This window comes from Passer montanus, unplaced genomic scaffold (assembly GCF_014805655.1).
Source record: "Passer montanus isolate IOZ18808 unplaced genomic scaffold, ASM1480565v1 scaffold5, whole genome shotgun sequence".
NCBI classification, from domain to species: Eukaryota; Metazoa; Chordata; class Aves; order Passeriformes; family Passeridae; genus Passer; species Passer montanus.
Genome location: NW_024369929.1, coordinates 9,799,682 through 9,819,613, shown reverse-complemented (window position 1 = coordinate 9,819,613; position 19,932 = coordinate 9,799,682). Strand labels below are relative to the sequence as shown.

The following is a 19,932-nucleotide window of genomic DNA, read 5'->3' as shown; positions in this document are numbered from 1 at the left end:
GAATTTTGAGGGGCAGAGGAGGATTTAGCAGGCATCATTTGTTGTCTGTTGCTGTTTTTCATCTTTCCACTATTCTTGGTGTTTCTGGGCCATGTGAACCATGTTCTTTCCCGTTCTTCACTGTAGAACTGGCCAGACTTCCTCCTTAAAAATTTTGTAAATTCTCATTTCTTATTCCTATTTTGCCTCTCTCTTGGAAGCTTTATGGTATTAGGAGAAAGGGAAACACTATATCCGTTGGAACTGTAAAATGGAACTGTGCAGAGCTAAATAGGAAAAATGTGTTTTGGGGGAGTAAAGAGTAGTAGCTTGTAACTGGAAGTGCCCATGTTGTGAAATGGTGAACTGCAGAAAACCTACATGGCCAAATGCCAACTTGAGTAGTAACACAGACATTAATACACTTCTTTTCCAAGCACTGTGCTGTTATCTTTTATTTCAAAAATAGAAACGCCAGCACTAGAAGACTTCTTTATGCTGTGTTGGTTTATTGGGAGGCAGTGAAGTGCTGGTGTGGCATGGGCAGGAATTGCTGACATTTTTTCCTGCATAACCAGTTGTTCTGTGGTGATCCTGCCAAGCAGGGAGCCTACATGCTTTACAAGGACTGCATCAGAGACAGAGGCAAATAGGGGCGTGAATAACTTCAGAAGCTGCTTTTCTTCTCATTTTTATTCTTTTTAATTTCAAAGATGCAGCTGCAGATCAGTTTCTACCTTTAGCATCAGCTGAAATAATGACCTTAAGTGATTACATTAACAGTTGTCCTTGATCCACTTTGAGGTACTTCTGTTTCCTGTGACATAGCTGTTAATTGCTTGGTAAGCATCTGTTTTTGAGAGGAAAAAGTTGACTAGCAAGAAATCTTTCACAAAAAGACCTACAAAAGCAATTGGCCGTGTTAACTAGGTGTGTTGGCCAAAAACAAAGTCTCCGAGTGTGCTGTTTGATCATTCCTGAAACCTCTTGATTTACACAATCTGGGCAAAAAGTGTTTTACTCTTTTACTCCCCAGACTCTGATGATCCCAGATAAGACAGCTGGATAAGCTGAACAAGTACATATCACCTGGTTTCAGGACTGAATTTTCTCATCTGAGTTTCAGAAAATTAGTATTTTTCTAGATGTACAGGTGTATTCTTCCCATTTTTAGAATAACATTTGTTGCTTTAAGACAGGTTAAGTTTACTGATGCTTAATGTTTCTGTATATCATTAAATGCAGGTGTATGCGTCTGTAAAAAATTACTTTTTTTTTCAGTTTCTTAGTGAGCACAAGGCAGGTTTTATAAGCCCTTCAACCAAACAAAAGTACACAGAAGAAACTGACTCTGTGCTAAATTTTATTGTACAGAATTCTAAGTAGTATTTACTGGGAGAAGGGAAGAGGGATTTAGCCCCTGGGTTTGTGGTGATAAAGGCTGTGGCTAAGAAATTTGATTTTTAAGCTCTGAACTAGTTATCTGTGGTCTGCTGTTCTGAAACATATGGTACTGTTAATCCTGGTGATTGCTATATATTTTTTTAATCATCTTAGGTTTATATTGACTGTTACTGGGGGTTGAACATTGATTGTGCTGAAAGTTCATTAAAGGAACATGTGCAAGATGAGGATGCTTGGGAAGAAAGGAATAGATGAGTCTGTTTTAAGTCAAGAGTGCCAACATAAAAATGGCACAGAAAATGCCAGAACACTGAGGTTTTCTTGTCTCTGAAAAGATACTGGATGAATCTTTTCAGGTAATAAATTGCTTTCATGAAATGACTGTCATCTCCCATTTGCCACTTATCATTCTTGGTATTTGCTGGAATATTTAATGAATCCACTTGAAAATGGATAATTGAGAGAGACAGGAGAGATGCATCAGGAGAGTTGTGTTTTTCTGTAAGGCTGTGAATTTGGCACTTTTTGAAAGCAGATGTTTAAACATATGCAGATTCACACTGTAACAAAGCTCAGTGTTGTGAGCAAATAAAAAATTGGTATGTGTTTTCTCCCTTTACCATGGGGTGGGGGAAAATAGAGGTTACAGTGTCATTTATCCAAGTAGGACTTTTTCCTATTTATGATTCACAAGACATGTCATTGCAGAGGAAGAGCCTGTTGTTTTGATTCTTAAATCAAAAGAAAATACTGTCTTTCTTCAAGGCTGTGGAAGTGGTTAGAGTAACAGAGAAACACAAAATGTTTCCAGGGAACTGAAGGAGGGCTATCCAAGCAGGATGTATGGCCTGGATAGCACAAACCATGGCACTTCTGCACTGGTGTTCTCTACACAGCCCTTCAGTGTTTGAGATACTGCATTTCTCTGAGAGGAGCTCATTCCTACCTAATAACTGGATTCTTCTACAGTGCTTGAGCATATTAATGTGAGTTTATAAAGGAGAGAGAAATCCTGCTGCCAGCTGAGTCATCTTCATACAATGCTGGCTGCTAAAAGACTCATGTTCTGGGGACAGATGCCTTCATCTGCTCTTGGTTCTTTTTAGGAACATTGGAGCAGTTTGCTGTCATGGATCACTTTTGTATCAGGACCTCTCTGCCATTCTTGTTCTCCATCCTGCCTTTCTGCTCTCTCATCTCTTTTCTCTTGGAGACTCAAATCACTGCCTGAGCTACACTAATGCTTCTGCGTGGAAGAAATGCTGCATCCACTTTGTCTGCTTTGCGTTCCTGCAAGGCCTTATCCATTCCAGCTCCTGTGTAATCCTCTTGGACTCCAGCTCTGGTGCTCTGTGGGAGACACAGCATTCAGATTTGCAGGGGTCTTTGAAGAGCAGTGTGAAAATGTTGGCTGTAATAGGATTTTGGATACGAGCACCTGCTGTTTGTGTAGACAGTTCAATTTTTTCTTTGTTTTCCTGTGTTAGCATTATGGAGGTAACACTTGGATCTTTTTTTTTTTTTTAATACCAGCTTGTGTTTTAGATACAGCTACAGTTGTCTGTAAGTGATGTAACAAAAATGCTGTATCAGTGCTACACATTTCACATTTAATGGCTTGTCAGCTATATAAAATAATCGTAGCACAACCAAGTAATTTAATGCTGTTAATATTTGAGATTGTGAAGATTAGTAAAACCTGGTGATGAAATAGCTTTTACTTAGAGACTGAAACATAAACAAAATTACAATAAACAGATAAAAGAGCATGCAGAAGGAAGGCAAGAACGGAAAAAAGCACAAGCAAAAAACAAACCACAAAACAGAAGCCCCCCACACAAAAGAAAATATTTTGAATTCAAAGAGTGGTGGGATTCATTACCTGAGCAGTTCAAGTTCTATAGATACCAGTTTCTGAGTGCTCTGCTTTGAATTTTTTTCACCTAATCTTCCAAATATTAGTCTCCAAAGTATTAATTCCATCATGAGAAAACCATTTAATGCTGTTATAGCATCCAGGCAACTAACTGCCTTCAGCCAGATTTACAGATATACTTCTAGTTTAAGATCCTTAGGTCAGGAATATATTTTTTTATGAAGTTACAGTGTGTGTGACTAACCAGCTGTACAAACCTTCTGGTGAGACATTTTTGGTGAGCTTTGCAGTTTGATCCATTACAATCTAGGTTTAGTCTTGTTTTGTTCTGTGCTTATACAGTGATAGCTACTTTCAGATCCCACAGCCTGATACATGGAAAGGAAACTTAACTGGAGCCATTTCTTTCTGTCTTGCCTGTCCTGGTTTGTGCACTGGAGCAGTTATTCCCTGCTTTGCGGGCAGCTGGGCTCTAGCTGCTGGAAGGGGAAAAATATCAGAGATGGGTGGAACAGGCAGCAGCTCTGGTCAAAAGCCACTGTGCTCCTCCCAGGAATAATCCCAGCTCATGAGTCAGAGGCTAACCTTGCCTAGGTGCAGCTCATGGCAATTAGTGCCACAGCAGGGTGGCCTCACCTCAGCTGGGCTTCAGGTGTGTAGGGGGAAGGGAAATGCATCCAGGAGTTGGTGTTTGATGTGAAGAGTCCTGGCAAGAGCATGCTTGAGTCACAGGGGCTTCAATAAACACATGGAAATACCAGAAGAAGAAGACAGTGCTCCTGAACAAAAATGGTTTGAGAACTGTGGCAGAGCTGTAAGATTGTTGTCTCCAGGGTTGTAAACCCTCAGTGTCCCAGTGCTGAGCCAAGGCTGGTGAGGAGGGTTATGTGATGGGCTTGGGAGGTGAGCCAAAATGCATTGGCTCACTGTGCAATTTCAGCCTCAGGAATAAGGCAAGGCTCTCCAGTTTGGAAGCAGCTGAAATCGAAGAAACAGCTATGAAAGCACAAAACCTGTGGGAATGGGTAACCAGTATTAGTATTTGTACTCAGGTTTCCTTAGTGTCTCCTGGAGAATCAATTTCTGTGTTAATTGACACACACTTGTTTTAACTGAAGTCTTGACAGTTGAAATAATATGTTAATGTATGTGGATATCTTAAAATCTTGTTTTTCATAACAACCCTTACGAGGTGCACAATTATAGGGAGCAGTTTACCTTATATTTCAGGTTTTGAGTGTAGGATACCTAAAAGTGCAGCCTTTTTGCAACAGTAAAAAATGGTTGAAATTTTAATGTCACATCAAGCATTGTGAGGAGTAATCATTTATCTTAGTTCTGCTGTATTAGAGCATAGGCTATGTGGGCAGTTGCAGTAAAAATGCCCCAGCAGGAGAGAGACAGAAGATACTATAGACTGAACTGCTCTGTGAAAATAGCTGAAGTTTTTCTGCTGTCTCAGTTTATTTAAATGTTCCTCAGAGAATGACTGTATAGGTTTTGCACACCACTTGCAGTGAAGAGTATATACTAGAAGTAGCTGATTGAGTATTTGTGAATTATTTATGCTGTGGTCATAAAGATAGTGCTCAGTAGCCAGCAAAAGTTTCCAGTCTTCTGTATTCCAGGTTTATTTGCTACAGAGCATCTTAATTAAATGCAAAATACTTCATTAGATTTAACTCCAGTACTCTATTTTTAAAACAATAGGAGTAAAAAATTAATTTTATATGCCATTTACCTGTTGTGTCGTGGGACTAAATGGTATGAATCAAGATTGGTCTAAGAAAGCACTTTGGAAGAATCAGGAAAACTACGAGTTCCCATGTTTGTTCAAATTCAAAACTATAATCTTGTGCCAGTGCTGTCTGCAGAACTCCAGTTGATTTTTAAGGGTGCCAAAGCAAAGAAAGTGGGGGGCACTGGGAATTTTTGAATATATCCATGTATTTAGGTCCTATTTCCATTAGCTTCTTGTATTTCAACTTCCAGTGGGTTTGGTCTGTATTTGCCCCTGTGATTAGAGAATAAAACAACCCCCAACATTTAGAAGTGGTTATTTAGGAATTAATTTAGGAAGGTGCATGAGTGTGCACTGAGTTTGGAGTGTGATTCTCCTTTTGTAATGAAGCAGTGCAGTGGTGAAGGTAGGAGTTCAACAGATGCCTGAGCCACATCATTGCTCATTTTTCTTGGATGTTTTTTACAAGAGTCCTTTTTGCTTGTCAGTGGCCTTCTTGCTTTCATCCAATATGAAAGAATTGATGCTTACAGGGCTATGTTATTCTATTACATCAGCATGCCTGTGGCACAAGTTCCTGCTTAAATTTCAGTGCACATTTCATGAAAACTCTATTTCCTGCTTCCCTGCTATCTAGGGAAATAAAAAAAAAATAAACAGCCAAACAAAAGAAACCAACAAACCCCCAGTCAGGCAGAAACAACTGTTCCAAATGTATTTGTTGTTTATACATAAAAGTGCTAGTTCATGTGCTAGACAAATGAGCAATCTCTCCTAAACCAAACACCAAAATCAGTATCCTGGGTTATTGTGGTGGAGAAAAGTTATGTTATAAATACAGTTGAGTCCTCAGTACAAGAGAAAACAAAGGAGGTTTTACTTTTTAGTTCCTTAAAAACATAAATAGATCTGCAAACACAGACTGCCTATTTTTTGCCTGGGGGAAAAGGAACTTCCTGGTAAGGGTGAAGCTGGGAGGGGAAAAAGAGGGGTGTGGATTTACTGTTTGAGAGCACATGGCTTGCTTTGAGTCCTGAGCAGTTTTACTTTATTCAGAGAAGGTGTTTCCCACTTTGAAACATGATAACTTCAGGAGCTGATGTTCGAGGCAGGTGAACAAAAGGTGACTTAAGGCTGTATTTCAAAAAGGAACAATTTTTAGACAAGCTAGTATTATTTGGATTTAAAAAAAAGTCATCCAACTGTCACCCCAAAGCCACTCAGTGCAGATTAGCATAATTCAGTTAATTTAAAATCTAATCTCATGACAGTTTGTACTGGAGAATGCAATGAAATACCATTTGCCTTTACCTGCCCTGGTTGTTCAGGGCACACTTGCAGTGGTTTCAGCTCCCAGTGATACTCAATATCCTTGTCAGGACTTGGTTGAACTGTGAGCACAGTTCTCAGTGTTTGATAACAGATCACTGATTGTCACAGGGCAGTAATCAAGAACCACTTGCAGTGATTTCATGCTTTGGTATAATTAAGTTACTGCAGGGCAAATGGTCATCCTCAGAAGTGCCTAGAAGTTGCTGATACTTCATCCATTTATTATTGATATGAAAAAAGGAGCTGGTACATCACTGGATTAGTGCTGCAGTCACAGAGTCCAGCAAGCCTGCAGGAGTGTGATATTTGCTAATAACCTCCAAAATTGCCTGTAAGAGGGCATTTTCAGGGGTCAAAGGTTCATTCTGTAATTCCACTATCAGCTTATATTGGTTAGCACTGGTGTTTCTCCATGGCATAATCAAATGACTCTCTGGTGTGGTAGTAAAAGTAATAGTGATCTAAAGCTGTGGTGGAGTCCTTGATTAAATTTCTCTGCCAGCCATTTAAATTATTTTAAGGGAACACATTTGTGGAATTACTTGTGACAGTGTGCAGGAACATAGGCCAGAAAAATTGGTCTCTTTCTTTTGCAGCTTCATAAGCCAGAGTAGAACCCAGGTTTGGCTCTCAGCTCCATGAAAATGTGAAGTGAAATAGAGTGTGGTGTACCTGAACTTGAATTACATAGCACTTGTAGGCCTGGAGAGGAAGAAGGTAGAGAAGGAGGAAATCTCTTGATTTAAAAGAGTCAGTGTCAGTAAAACAGTGAAGAATTTAGACCTGTGTTTGTGTGAATTCAAGGAAACTGGAGAAACTGGCACAGGGACACTTTTTGTGTGCCAGGGTTTCCTGTGAATCCTGAAATCTGATTTTTCTCATTTGACATTTGTTACGGTTAACTCAAAAAATCCTTAATCTAATGCCTTCCTCTCAATTTCATGTTGGCATTTAGACTGAAAATCTGCTGTAATTTCTCTGGTATTTTGCCTGACATGCTGGAGTGGTACTTGCTGAAGCACAATGCAAAATGCAGTGGTTTGTTCTGATACTGTAAATTTTTGCAATAATCATTATTGACTAAGTTGCTAGTGTTGATTTTATTTTAATGTAAAAATCACACAACATAAAATCATAGTCATTTTATGCAATCTGCTATGTGACTTGCTTAATGGAGGATTTTTGTTTTTCTTTCTAGCCCCAAAATTAGATTTTTAGATTCATACAGAATTAAATAGACACTTATTTATGAAAATATACATGGATATCTTATGGAAGTGTATAATGATGCTAGGAAATACCTATCTGTGGTTCTTAACAAGTGATCTAATTTTCTCTGGATTATAAACTTAGAGATAATGCATTTTGGAAAGATGATAAATAGTATTTTGAGACAAATGGGTTTATGCAAACAGAAGGAAATAGACTTGAATAGATTATGAAGAGCTGAGTACATGTATGTTCTAGTAAAGCTACTCTAAAAGTCACCATTTCCTCCAAATTGGAGCATGATTTGTGTTGTTCCTGATTTATGCTGGATTTTCTTTGTGTCTTGAAAATTATTTATTTAATTGGTGTTTGCTGGAGAAGGGAGTGCCCAGTTTCAGACTCAGTCCCCTTGTGAGAATGCAGGAGCTGCTTACCTCATTTTCCTGGCCTTGTAAATTTATGTATTTTGTGTGTTGTAAGAAAGAACTCACCCATCAGTCCCTGCCTTAGTTCAGCAGCAGTTAAACACTGAGTCTCAACAGCATTACAGAGTGGGGTTTGTGCCATCCAAGTACTCTGCATAGACAGTTTCTGAAAATTAATTTCTCGCTGTTGCTGTATACAGGCTGCTCTCTATTCTTTCCTGTTCAGGTAATGGATAATGGGACAGAAAATATTAAAATGCAAACTGAAAATGCAAAGTGAGGTTGACTTCATGGACTCAGTAAGCCTGGCAAGAGGACTGGCCTCACTAATGAATATGTATTTGGCACTTTTGAAGACTGGCAGCCTTGACCGTGAACATTGCAGGGCTTCAGCTGTGACACTCTGGAGTCCCCGCAGCAGCATTCCACTGGCACTCTGCACTGAGCAAGGAGAGAGTAAAAATAGCAATGGTAAACTTTCCAGCTCCATGGCTCAAAGCTGGAGCCCTAGGGGCAGCAGGGATTCGGTATCTTAGGCTCATAATTAAAGATGTTTGAGATAATACATGGTTTGCACATAGTGCTGTCATCCAGAAAGTCTGAGGTACTTCGCATGGCAGGTGATGCCATCATTGGTGTTGTATGAGGAAACTGAGGAGGGACTGAGCCACAGCCATACAGCCAAGCAGGGCAGCTAGAATAGTGTCTCATCCTCCTTTGCTGTGCTCTCTGTCAGCAATATTCCCAGTCCCTGTATCCCACTGATCTGCTGGCATGACTGAGGTCTCTTATTACTCTGGGATAAGTAGAAGAGTCTGGGGTGTGGATTCTTAATAACCAGCTTCTGTGCACGTAATTCATGCTAGCATGGGGAGACCAGAATTGCTGGTCAACCTCATTTGTATTTACTAAGGCAGAAACACAGGGTTAGAAAAAACCCCCAAACTACTGTTGTTATAGACTGTGGGGTGTTTTGGGGCCTTAGCTAGACCTGGCCTGAAGCTCTAGGTGTGGGCAGCTTACTGCTTGTGAGGGTTATTGTGGAGGTTTCTGCACACACAAATGGAGTGTGTAAGCCACAGTGTACTTGTGGGTTATTGAGATCTCAACAGGTTGGAGAACTTTGAGCTTTGCCACCTGTGTTTGTGGGTAAGGGGGAGCAAAAATGCTTGTATCATTTATACAGCAGTAGTTGCTGTTCTGGAGTTCCATTTGGGAAAAAAAAGTATGCCTGCCCCTTTTTTGTCTCTTTTTTCCCCCTTTGTCAAAGCAGGGTTTTGCATATGCCCATGGTAACTGAGCTGTTTCCTGCTTTGGCTTTGCTGAAGGCTGATTTCCACTTTGCTGTGTTGCCCTGCTTGTTTGGAACTCTCTGATGGGGTTCCACAGGAGAACGGCCCAAGCATATCCAGAAATTTTCCTTGGCTCTCCTGCTCTGTCGGATAGAGCTCTGTTTCCACAGAGACCAAAGCTTGTGTGTTTCAAGGAAGTTATTTTTAGGGGCTGCTGTGTAGTTGGTGGAAAGACTTTCTTCCTTAATAGGAGAGCAGACTGTAACAGGATTCCTCTTTTTCCAGAGTGTGTCTTGCCTTTTTCTACCATATTCTTTCCCTTTTTCTGTGTCACGCAATTTCCCTTTCACTGCTGCCTTCTTACCCATGTCTGCTCTTCCCTTTTCCCTTTCACTTTCTGTATCACTGCTCCTGTTGTGCAAGGTTCTAACACAAGGAAGTTTGCAGAGAGTGAGGGAGGGACCCAGCCTCTGCTTGAAGAACGTTGTGTTTTAAAGATAAAGCCCCGAGGTGGGTTGGTACCTGGGCTTGCTGAGTCACCACTGGGCAGTGTTTGTGAGAACACAGAGGAGCACGGAGCCAAGCCTGGCCTCAGCTCTGAGGACCTTGCACAGCTCAATTATTCACGGCCTTCACTCATGAGTTGTCCTGTGTCCTTTGGCCTCAGGATAAATAAATATTACATGTAGCTGTTTCTGCTGATGTAAGTAAGCTCCATGTCTCGCTTGCTGAGTGGTGACCTAATGGTAAAGGGCTTAAAAAGATAAATCTGTTACAGTAACTCTCCTGTCTTGAAAAGGGGAACTGTCCCTAAATAAAACAGCCCCAGAGATTCTTTTAGTTGTCAGTCAGTAGGAATGTAAAGCAGAAAAGACATTTGCTCAAAGGATAGGCTAAAAGTGCACTAATACCCTTTAACAATGATTAATTTTGTCCAGATTGTCACATTTCCTTTCTGTGGAGTTGGATACTGAATAGTTGTAGTGATGAAGGGCTACTTTAAGTTCAGACGTATCTCTGGGCTTTTTAAATGATGCTGTAGCCTGTATCTGATGTTATTTGGCATACTCTGAAACAGATTTTTCTTTGGAGTACCTACTGTCACAACAGCAAGTTTCTCCCCTTACAATATGAGATGTTTTAAGAAACAAAATAACATCAAAAGGAGTGAGTCTAAAGCTGATAAGTGTTAGAGAAAATTGCCATACTCAGGCAATTGGATGTGTTGAATTCTCTTGCCACCCTATGCTTTCCTGTTATCCTGTGATTCTCATTCAAACATCTGTTTCCACATTCTGCTTATATTGTAAACCTTTTAGAAAGGAAATTTCACATTTATTGTGATACTGCAGTTCAGGATGGCATTGCAAAACCTATCAGCATTAATTCATTCCATGTCCACTGAAATGCCATGTAGGTGATCATGTTCCAGTCCTGTTGTCTTGTGTATCCCTGATGCTGTTGCATTTCTGCCTGTCTTTAATGTGATGCAACAGCTGGCAGATGGGCTGGATGCATGTGGTGCCTTTGGGGTGCATGCCTCCAGCCCTCCCCACCCAGCAGCTGGAACAAAGTCTGTGATGCCAAGATTTCCTTCCAAGGTCCTTTTAACCGAGTCAGCCAGGCTCTGCTGTGTGCTGGACCATGTCTAACACCAAGGGAGAAAAAAAATCTGCTAAAAAAGCTGCACGTCTCTTTAAAAACATCAGGCTGTGGCTGTGGTGTCAGACTGCCAGCATCAGCTGCTGCTTGGTTACCAAGAGGATAAAATTTTACTCCTGAGAGATATTTTTATACAGTTGCTTATTCATATAACAGTAGATGCCAAAAGCACCCTTATGCTCAGCAGTATAAAAATATTAAGAAAATTTCAGTTTCACAGAGGCTACAATCCAGTCTAGTTATACTTCATCATGAAGCCAGCCCTGACAGCCTGTAATTGGATGATTAGTACTGGATTATTCTTAATTTTAATTATTAATTGATATTTCTTCTACTGTCATTTTAATTTTCTCTTTTGGCACATACCAGCTGCTTGTAAGTTGAGTATTCTTCAGGCCTGCTATACACTTGCAAGCAGCTTTGTAAGGAAATTGAAACCTTCCAGGTGTACATGGGGTATAGCCTAAACTGCAGGGTTTGCTTTTCATTGTCACAGCAGTGACTACAGCACTGTAGATGGTGTAGACTGTCAGAAAGACATGTTTTACACAGATTATTTTCTACTAGAAATGTGTTCCTTTCTGGACGTTCAGTATGTTGTGTTTTGGCTTTTTTTGATTTAAAGGCATCTTTCTTTTCTCTGCAGGTATGGTGTCAGCCCTGAGAACATTATCCTGTATGGCCAGAGCATTGGTACTGTCCCTACAGTAGACCTGGCATCTCGGTACGAGTGTGCGGCTGTGATCCTCCATTCTCCCCTCATGTCTGGCTTACGGGTGGCTTTTCCTGACACCAGGAAAACCTATTGCTTTGATGCTTTCCCGAGGTATGTGTCACTGCTGCAAGGGGGGTTCTCTATCACCATGCTCTGTAGGTGTTTACAAGGGACTGGTGGTGTAAGTAAATACTGAGACTTGTATTTGTTCCTCCCTGGTGGGGATCTTGTAGGATCCTGAAGTTGTGACCAAAACAAAGTCCCTGTCCTATCTTTTACAAGATACTAAGCTTGTTTTAAGAAGCTCTAGAAAATTATATACAACTGGTTTTCAGACAAAACTAAGTCTAGTTTTCACAGGAAAAACAATTGCAACAGACCTGGAGTACCCAACTGTTTGGGAATAGTAGAGGTCATGGGAGCAGCAGATATTCTAGGAATCTTTTAGAACTTCTCATTTGGTCCATCCAGTTTAAGTTATGGAAGAATATGAGAGGGGAAGCCAGTCTCTCATATCTCATGGCAGGGGAAAGCACGAGTAAAAAGCTTAGTGGTCCATGGAAGGGAGAAGATAAAGCAGACACTCACTGAAGTCTTGGTCAAAACTTGGCTTTACTTCAGAAAGTCATGCTTGTGATAAGTATAGTAAGGAATATTCATTGCATTTATTTTATTTTTTGTTTGTTTTATTTTGGTTACAACAGATTAAAATTAGCAGCTGTGGGAGGCCATAGGTAAAAATCCATATGCCAGAACAGCTAGAAGGAGCAGTGATGAAGTAATAGTGGCTCTCACAGTTCCCATGTTTAGAATCCTTTCAAACATATTATTAGTTAATTAATTAACTTGTTGGAGGTGCAGACTGAATTTGAAGTACTTATACTCCAGCTCATTCATCATCCTCAAACCTGAAATCCAATATTTACAAATGCTTCTGCAAGAGAGGAAAAAACAAAGCCTTAAACATAGCTCTGATTACAGAAGTAACAGTGATTAGCTGTTCCAAGCCAAATCAAATAACAGTTTTAAAAAGAAAAGTGGGAAGGGGAACAGTGACAGCAGATGTGCTGTAGCACTTGAGTATTTTGTTCTTGCCCTCCTGAGCTGTTCATTGCTGTCAGTCTGACTTCCCTGGTACTGGGAGCAGTGAAAATAAACAGCAGTGCTCAACTGTCTGTCTTCACAGTGGGAAACAAAATAGTTCTGTGTGCACCTACAGTGAGTTGCTATTATGTGCATTTTATGTTGGGACTCCATGAGAATTTGGTCTCTGTAGATTTTTCTAGCTGCAGAGCTGTGTGGCTGAGAATACTAAGTAAGGCTAATGTGCAGTTTAAATACTGCTTTGTGAGTCGCTGACTTGGCAATGGGACTCCTTCCAATTTTCTGCAAAATATAAATATTATCTGGATTAATGATCTGTGAATATATGTGAAAAAAAATTTCATTATATGAATACTGAAGTGAAAGGGGTTTCCTACAATAAATGAGAATTTAGTGTCTAGCCACAAAAATTATGCATGAACATCTCTGTAGCTGTAGCTGATAGATCTACTATACCAGATCTTTCATGGGCTTAAAACTTCAGTTTATACAGCATATTGGTTGTAAAGTATTTACATTTGGCTATGATACTAATTTTGGGATGAAAATTGTGGGGGAAAACAAAATCTGCATTATTCTAATGCCTCTTTTATGTTGGGATTTATTTTTTTATTCAGCATAGTTGCACACAGCTGAAGTTCCACACAGAAAAAGTGAAATAAGGCTGCATTTTAATTTTTAGTAGTACCTTAAATGGCACGAAATCTGGGGGTTTTTTTGAGAAGTATAGAAACAGAGACAGAAATGTGTTTACACTCAGCTGTTCACTGGAATACCAATGGCAGTTCTTTAGAATGCTAAATATTGAGCTTTGTAAGTGTGAGGCTTAGTGCTTCAGTTTACATCTTTTTAGTTAACTTTAAATTTTCATAAAACTTTTTTGAACCTGTTTTTAAGTCAGGATATGCTGATATCTGTATTTTTAAAGTAATTTTAAGAAGTCTTGATCATTTTGTAAGATCAATGGTCATACCAAAATTGCATGCCTTCTTGTTCTTCAGTAGCAGGAAAATCCAAACACCTTTTATTAGCTACCATAAAGAAACAGATTTGTCCTCCCATAAAACTGAGTAGTACCAGCACTCATTTATCCACATTCCTCCATTTGTTGATGGAAGTGGAGCAGGTAGGAAGCTGAGAGTTCATTAGCACGTGGTGTCTCTACACAGGTTTGGAATCACTGATAACTACCAGCATGAAATGGCTGGCTGCAAATAAAAGCTGGAGCCTGTGTGAGGAGAGTCAAAGAAAGCTGCTCTTCATTGCTTGCAAGTTCATGTGCTACCAGGATGCTTCATAATTGGGGTTTTCTGGCCTGACCTCTTCAGTGGGAAGGTGCCTTTGTCACTCTCCCTTCTCTTAGAACCCATTTTCCTGTCACAGGTAGTCTCAGGCTATATTGGTCAGCTAAAGGTAGCTGGACAAAAGGAAAAATATTACTCTAAAGCCACTTTGCAGTCACAGCTGGCAAAGAGGCTGGTTGCATAAAGGAAAATCCTGTGTGATTTCTGTGGTTTGCAGTTAAATATCCCTGTGTAATGCAATGCTCTTCTCCCACAGTTTTCTATTTCATTGTTTGAACTTAAACAATCAAAGAACAGATTGTTTTCCTTTAACTGAATCTGCCTAATTTGAGGGTTCAGAGACAGGTTTAAGTTCCATGAGCCAAAGCCATTTTTTTGGTTAATAAAATCTTATGACTGAAATGTATTTAATTAGTTCCTAAGCTGTTAAATTGGAAGGTGATAATGTGTCACGTGAGAAGAGTCCATGCTTGCAGAATGTCCCATGGAATCTTACTTGCCTCACAGTGCATTGTGTGATAGATACAGTAGCTCTTTTGGTGGGGGATTTTTGTGTGCCAAACTTCATTTGCATGCTGCCCACTCAAACTTGTTGCTGTTATCACTGGTGGGATGGTGGTGAAGGCACTGCAAGCTCCTTTTTCACACTTGTGTTTTGGGAATGAGCCTTGTCCCATTTCACTTGTGGAGGATTCCAGTGGTCTGCAGCCATTTGAAAACATGCCGTGGTAACAGGGTTGTGTGTCAACAGTTAAGCTTGCTTTCTCTAATGATGTGAAACTGAAAGCCCCAAACTGAGCTGTGTCTTTCTTTTCCTTCCCCCAGCATTGACAAGATCTCTAAAGTGACCTCTCCTGTGCTGGTCATCCACGGTACGGAAGATGAGGTGATCGATTTCTCCCATGGCCTGGCCATGTACGAGCGATGCCCACGAGCAGTAGAGCCCCTCTGGGTGGAAGGGGCTGGGCATAATGACATAGAGCTTTATGCACAGTACTTAGAGAGACTAAAACAGTTCATATCTCATGAACTTCCCAACTCCTGAAGAAGCCTACCTGATTTTACCTCAGTTACTGTGAACGGAAGAAATTACCTGGTTTTGCACATGCTTTAACTGGATAGCTGTAATAGCTTTATACTATGAAGAAATACCCTGTCTTGAGGGTGTTCTAATCAAACATCTGATGAAATTTGTCTTTTCTATCTGGAAATGATTCTACTAATGCACACAAATATGGTCAACTACTGTAATTCCAACAATTTTTAGCTTCATTGCCCTGAAGGAAGTGGGAATCCTAGCTGCTTATGGGGACACTTTTTACATAGTGCTGTATTAATCGAAGATCAGTTTTCTCTGTCTCACTTCAGATCATTTATAATTCTGTCCTACAAAGACTTTTTCCCCATTGTGTTCTCGGAGTGGAGAACACAACTGTTATGAGCTACAGCTTGTTCTGAACAATCATGGGTTCAATCTAAGGGAGTACTTTCTCTGTGAAGTTTCTAGCTGTGGTATTGTAACTGGAAAGTTATTGTGATGAAGTTCCCCCTCCTCCCTTCTAGTGTTCTTTTGTTAACTTACTGATCTTCCCAAGTAAATTATTTAAATATACTTTCACCTGAAAATAAACAAACTACTATATGGGGCTAAACTCTGTAATGACCTCTCCATTAGTTGTATAAACATAACTGGAATATTCTTAAAGGATCTAGGGACAAAACTGCTTTTGTTTAAAAATAAATGTGTAAATTTACTACTAGAAAACTCATTTTAATATTCAGATTGTCTGAATAATAGCCATAACAGACATTTCCTTCTGTAAAGCATTCCTGTAGACTTTTTAAAAGTACTGTACATATTTGAATTTACATTGTGCATAGATTCTTAATTGGTAGTTTTAATTTAAGTCTAGTTACAATAAACTGCGAAATTCTGGTTTGTATATGATTGAATACATTTTGTTAAAATATGTTTTTATCCCTATATTATTTTGCTATTAAAGTTTTATAAAGTTTCCAGGACAAAAAAAAATAGAATTTACACATTTATGTTTTGATGAATTATGTAACTAAATTTTCATTGAGCTGATCTTTTTAGTTTAGAAGTAATTTGATTCTTTGACACTGGAATCGCACAGATTATGCATCAGAAATGCAAAACACTTAAAAATTGTTACACTGCTAGGATAGGTCTAATTTTTCCAAATTTAAAGGCCTTAAATGTACTGTAAGCCTCAGATTGTTGTATAAATTGATTGCGATTGATTGCAGTTTGTGTCCTGTTGCTAGAGAGCAACACAGTGATTGTAATGGAATAAAGGATGCATGGATTAGAGCTTGCTCAAGTTTGGAATCTTATTTGGTGCATAATTTTCATACATGAGGAAGGTGTAAAAACATTACTTGATAGAGTAAGCTGGGTATGTAAATCAAATGTGCAAGAGGTTATGTTTAAATGGTGTTCAGCTGGTTCTAAGAAATGAAAAATCATGATTCATTGCTTGGAAGAAATATTCGAACATAGTTGTTATGAACTCCTATTACAGGCCTGCAGTTAATTTCAGTGCTGCAAGTGTGCATTGTCTTTTATTATTGCCTTGGCCCTATTACTGCAAAAGGGGAAGAACTCGTATTTTCACTTGCAGTGAAATGAGGACTTGCATCCTGGGCCACATCACCGGGATCCTTAGACTGGATTTGGGCATCAGTGTTGTCTAGTTGTGACTGTCAACTGTCCCAAGCAGCAGGGACCCCAGAAGTTCTCTTGGTGACTTTGCCAGCCAAAATTGTCAGGTTTTGCCTAATCACCACCTCAAGCTCAGCATTTCCCTCCTGTATTTTAAATACATATTCAGATACTTGTCTGATTTTATATATATTTATTGTACCTTCATAACTCCACAGTGGTTTTCTTCCATTCCTACATGTGTTGTTCTTGGGACTGTATCCCTTTGGAAACCAAGCTGCTGTGTGTGGTACAGGTGTTCAAGGTAATGTTGGAAGGGTCAGCCTGTCCCTGTAGTGACTTGGGGATTTTTATCTAATTAGCTGTGTTTTTTTGGTGCCCACATTGAGCTTTGTGTTGCTCTGAAACCTCAGCCTGCAATGTTTCTTCTTGTGACTGTAGCTACCCTTTAACAAACTGATATTTCTAACCTTTTCCCTATAAATTGATTTTTTGATTACTACTTTTCCAACTTCTGAAGTAATTTTGTGAATTGTCTTTGCATTTGCTATTTGCTTTGTTTTTTGCCAGTATTCCTCTGTTAATGGTAACCCTGAATATGAATTCAACGTGGTTATTTATGTCCCATGGTCTCTGCAGTTGCAGGCACAGCTCATGATGTCCTGGCTGAACATGGATTTCCACTTGTACTATCTTTTATTTGCCTGAATTCCTTCTTAACTAATTCTCAGAGGGGCCTCAGTCTTCTGGCATATGCATTGTCTGGTTTGGTTTGTGAAGTTCATCTGCATTAAACTAACACAGATGTTTTGCTCTTAATTAAAATGTTAATGACTTATCATTGATCCACTGGTATGGATCTTCTTCCCTCTCTTTTAATTCAGTAATTTGTTTACCTGTTACTTCCCTTAAATAATTTTCTTTGTAGCCCTTTTCTCATCCAATATTTCTTAGATTAATTCTGATTTTTTTTGTAATTTTCTGATGTATGCTCTGCACAAAATAAATGCTAATAGTGAGCTACTTTGTATTGTAAACTTTTATCAAAGTTTCAAACATTTCAAAACTCTGCTGGTCAACCTTGGAACTTGTAGTTGAAAAAATGTGGCAAAGTCATGAAGATGCAGTTTCATCCATGACAGTGAATTTCAAGTCCTCATTATTTTAAAGAAAAAAATGTTTAAAATTTTTTAAAAAATAGTTTAATTTTTAAACTGTAGGAAAGGGGATGATGTGAGGTTATGAAAAACAAATTTTGGGCTTAAAAAAATAGTCTGTCCCAGCAAACTGCTAACATGCTGTAATTTAAATGTATAATGCGAGCCTTTACAAGAACTTGTTATGCATATTTTAGAGCTATCAAGGTGTCACTGTAAAAATGGCTCTGTGTGCCTGGATAAATTATGCAACGGGTCTCCCAAAGGTGTGAGCGATCACTAACATTTTGTTGTTGATGGGGATGCTCTGTCCATTTTTCCTGTGTGAGTGACCATTTTTGTTCATGTAGTGCAGCCACAGGTGATGTACAGCTTGTTTACAGAAAGGTAAGGTGTGGTACCTCTGTTCACTATCAGTAGTTGTCTCGTGTTTGTACTTTGGAAAAGCCAGAGGAGAATATTTGTTACAGCTTCAAAGGTGTGGTTTTCCAAGGACTCTGATATGTATCCTTCTAAAATTGATGTAACTGTTACAAATTTAACTTGTGCTCACCTGGAGGCCTGTTCCTTGTGTCGCCTCTGCTGCGGTTTTGTTCCTCGTTCTTCCTTGTCACTCCTGTAACTTGTGCCAGCTCTGCTCGGGCTGCTGACCCTGGAACTCTAAATACCCCAACCTGTATTTATGCTTAGCATTGTACACATCTATGAACTCTGTATTGCATTTGCTTTTTCTAAATGGTGCTAAACATAGAAGTAGAGACCCAATGTACTTGTTTCCTCTGGTTATTCGTTCAGCCGGAAAACTTGATTGTTCTCACTCGGAAAACACTTTCTTCCCCAGGTTTATTCCTGTGAAAGCAAATGAATTATCTCAGTTAAGGCCATTCAACTAATTTCTGTTATGTCCTTCTATGTGGAACTCTCCAGACGTTGTAGCTCTGAAATTCAGCTCCAATGCAGTCATTTGTACTCCAGCAGTGGGTAAGGGTGGGGTGGCTCTTTGATGGTGGGCACTCCGCTGTTGGGAATGAGGTCAGGCACAGAAACTCCCTGCTGGGTCTGTGTTGCTTTCCAAGTCCAGTGGTAATACTGAGGTCAGATGGGTGTGAATTTCAAAGCAGGAGGTTGCACTTGGGTCTCATAGCTTGGGTACAAGAGTAAAAAGCAGGATCTGGTCCTTGCAGCAGGCGAGTGAGCCCTGCTCCTTTGACTCTGCCATTTTGCAGATGAGTTTCTGCAGAAATCAAATTAATTTTGCAGAAAGTGTAGGGGTAACATGCCTGCTGTCTTAAAATAAACTCCAAGAAGACCCCTACACCATTAGTAGGTCAATTATAAATTACCTTCTGGTTCCTGGAAGGGTAAAGGTGCTTTGGTCTGGGTTTCCTTGGGCCCAATGCTGGGAGCACATCATGTTGCTCCTGGAGTAAAACCGTGTGCTGGCTGTCCCTGCGGGCTGCGCTCCCCTGCGTGGGACAGGGCTGTGCTTCCCTGGCTCCAGAGGCCAGAGCATCCCTGCTGTCCCGGGCCGTGCCCGGGCTGGGCCTGCCCCAGCCCTTGTTGTGTCCTGGGGGATCCCCCAGCCCTGGCTCTGCACCCAGCGGAGTTCGGGCTGCGCTGGGCGAGGCTGCCCGGCAGGGGTGAGGAGGGGCTTGGCGGGGCCGCCCTGCTGCTGCTGCTGCTGCAGATGGTGGTGGTGGTGATAGTGATGGTGGTGGCAATGGTGATGGTGGTGGTGGTGATGTGGTGATAGTGATGGTGGTGGTGGTGGGCACTGCCTGTGAGCGGCCAGGGCTGCCGGGCAGGCGGAGGGCGAAGGCGCTGCCACAGCCCTGTGTTCCAAGCACCTTGCCTGGAGCCTGGAGCAGCTCCTGCAGCCCCAGCAGGGCAGGGTCCCTGCTGCCAGCCCAGGCTGTCCCGGGAGAGGAGGAGGCGCGGAGCTGCTGGACCCGAGCCTTGCTGTATCAGGAGAAGCAGCAGAAGGAACACATGCCTCTGGATTACACTTGGACCTCAAGACAAACATAGGTGGCTTGGTTTGCTGTG

At 40.5% G+C, this 19,932-nt stretch overlaps 1 protein-coding gene across 1 annotated transcript in view; it reads left to right on the top strand.

The window, feature by feature from the left end:
• Nucleotides 1-18,651, top strand: part of ABHD17C (abhydrolase domain containing 17C, depalmitoylase) — a 30,486-nt gene extending 11,835 nt beyond the window's left edge. The window contains exons 2-3 of the mRNA XM_039723158.1: nucleotides 11,567-11,746; nucleotides 14,869-18,651. Of these exons, the coding sequence (XP_039579092.1) occupies nucleotides 11,567-11,746; nucleotides 14,869-15,088 (400 nt within the window). The 3' untranslated portion in view covers nucleotides 15,089-18,651. The remainder of the gene's footprint in view (nucleotides 1-11,566; nucleotides 11,747-14,868) is intronic.
• The last annotated feature ends 1,281 nt before the right edge of the window (nucleotides 18,652-19,932 follow it).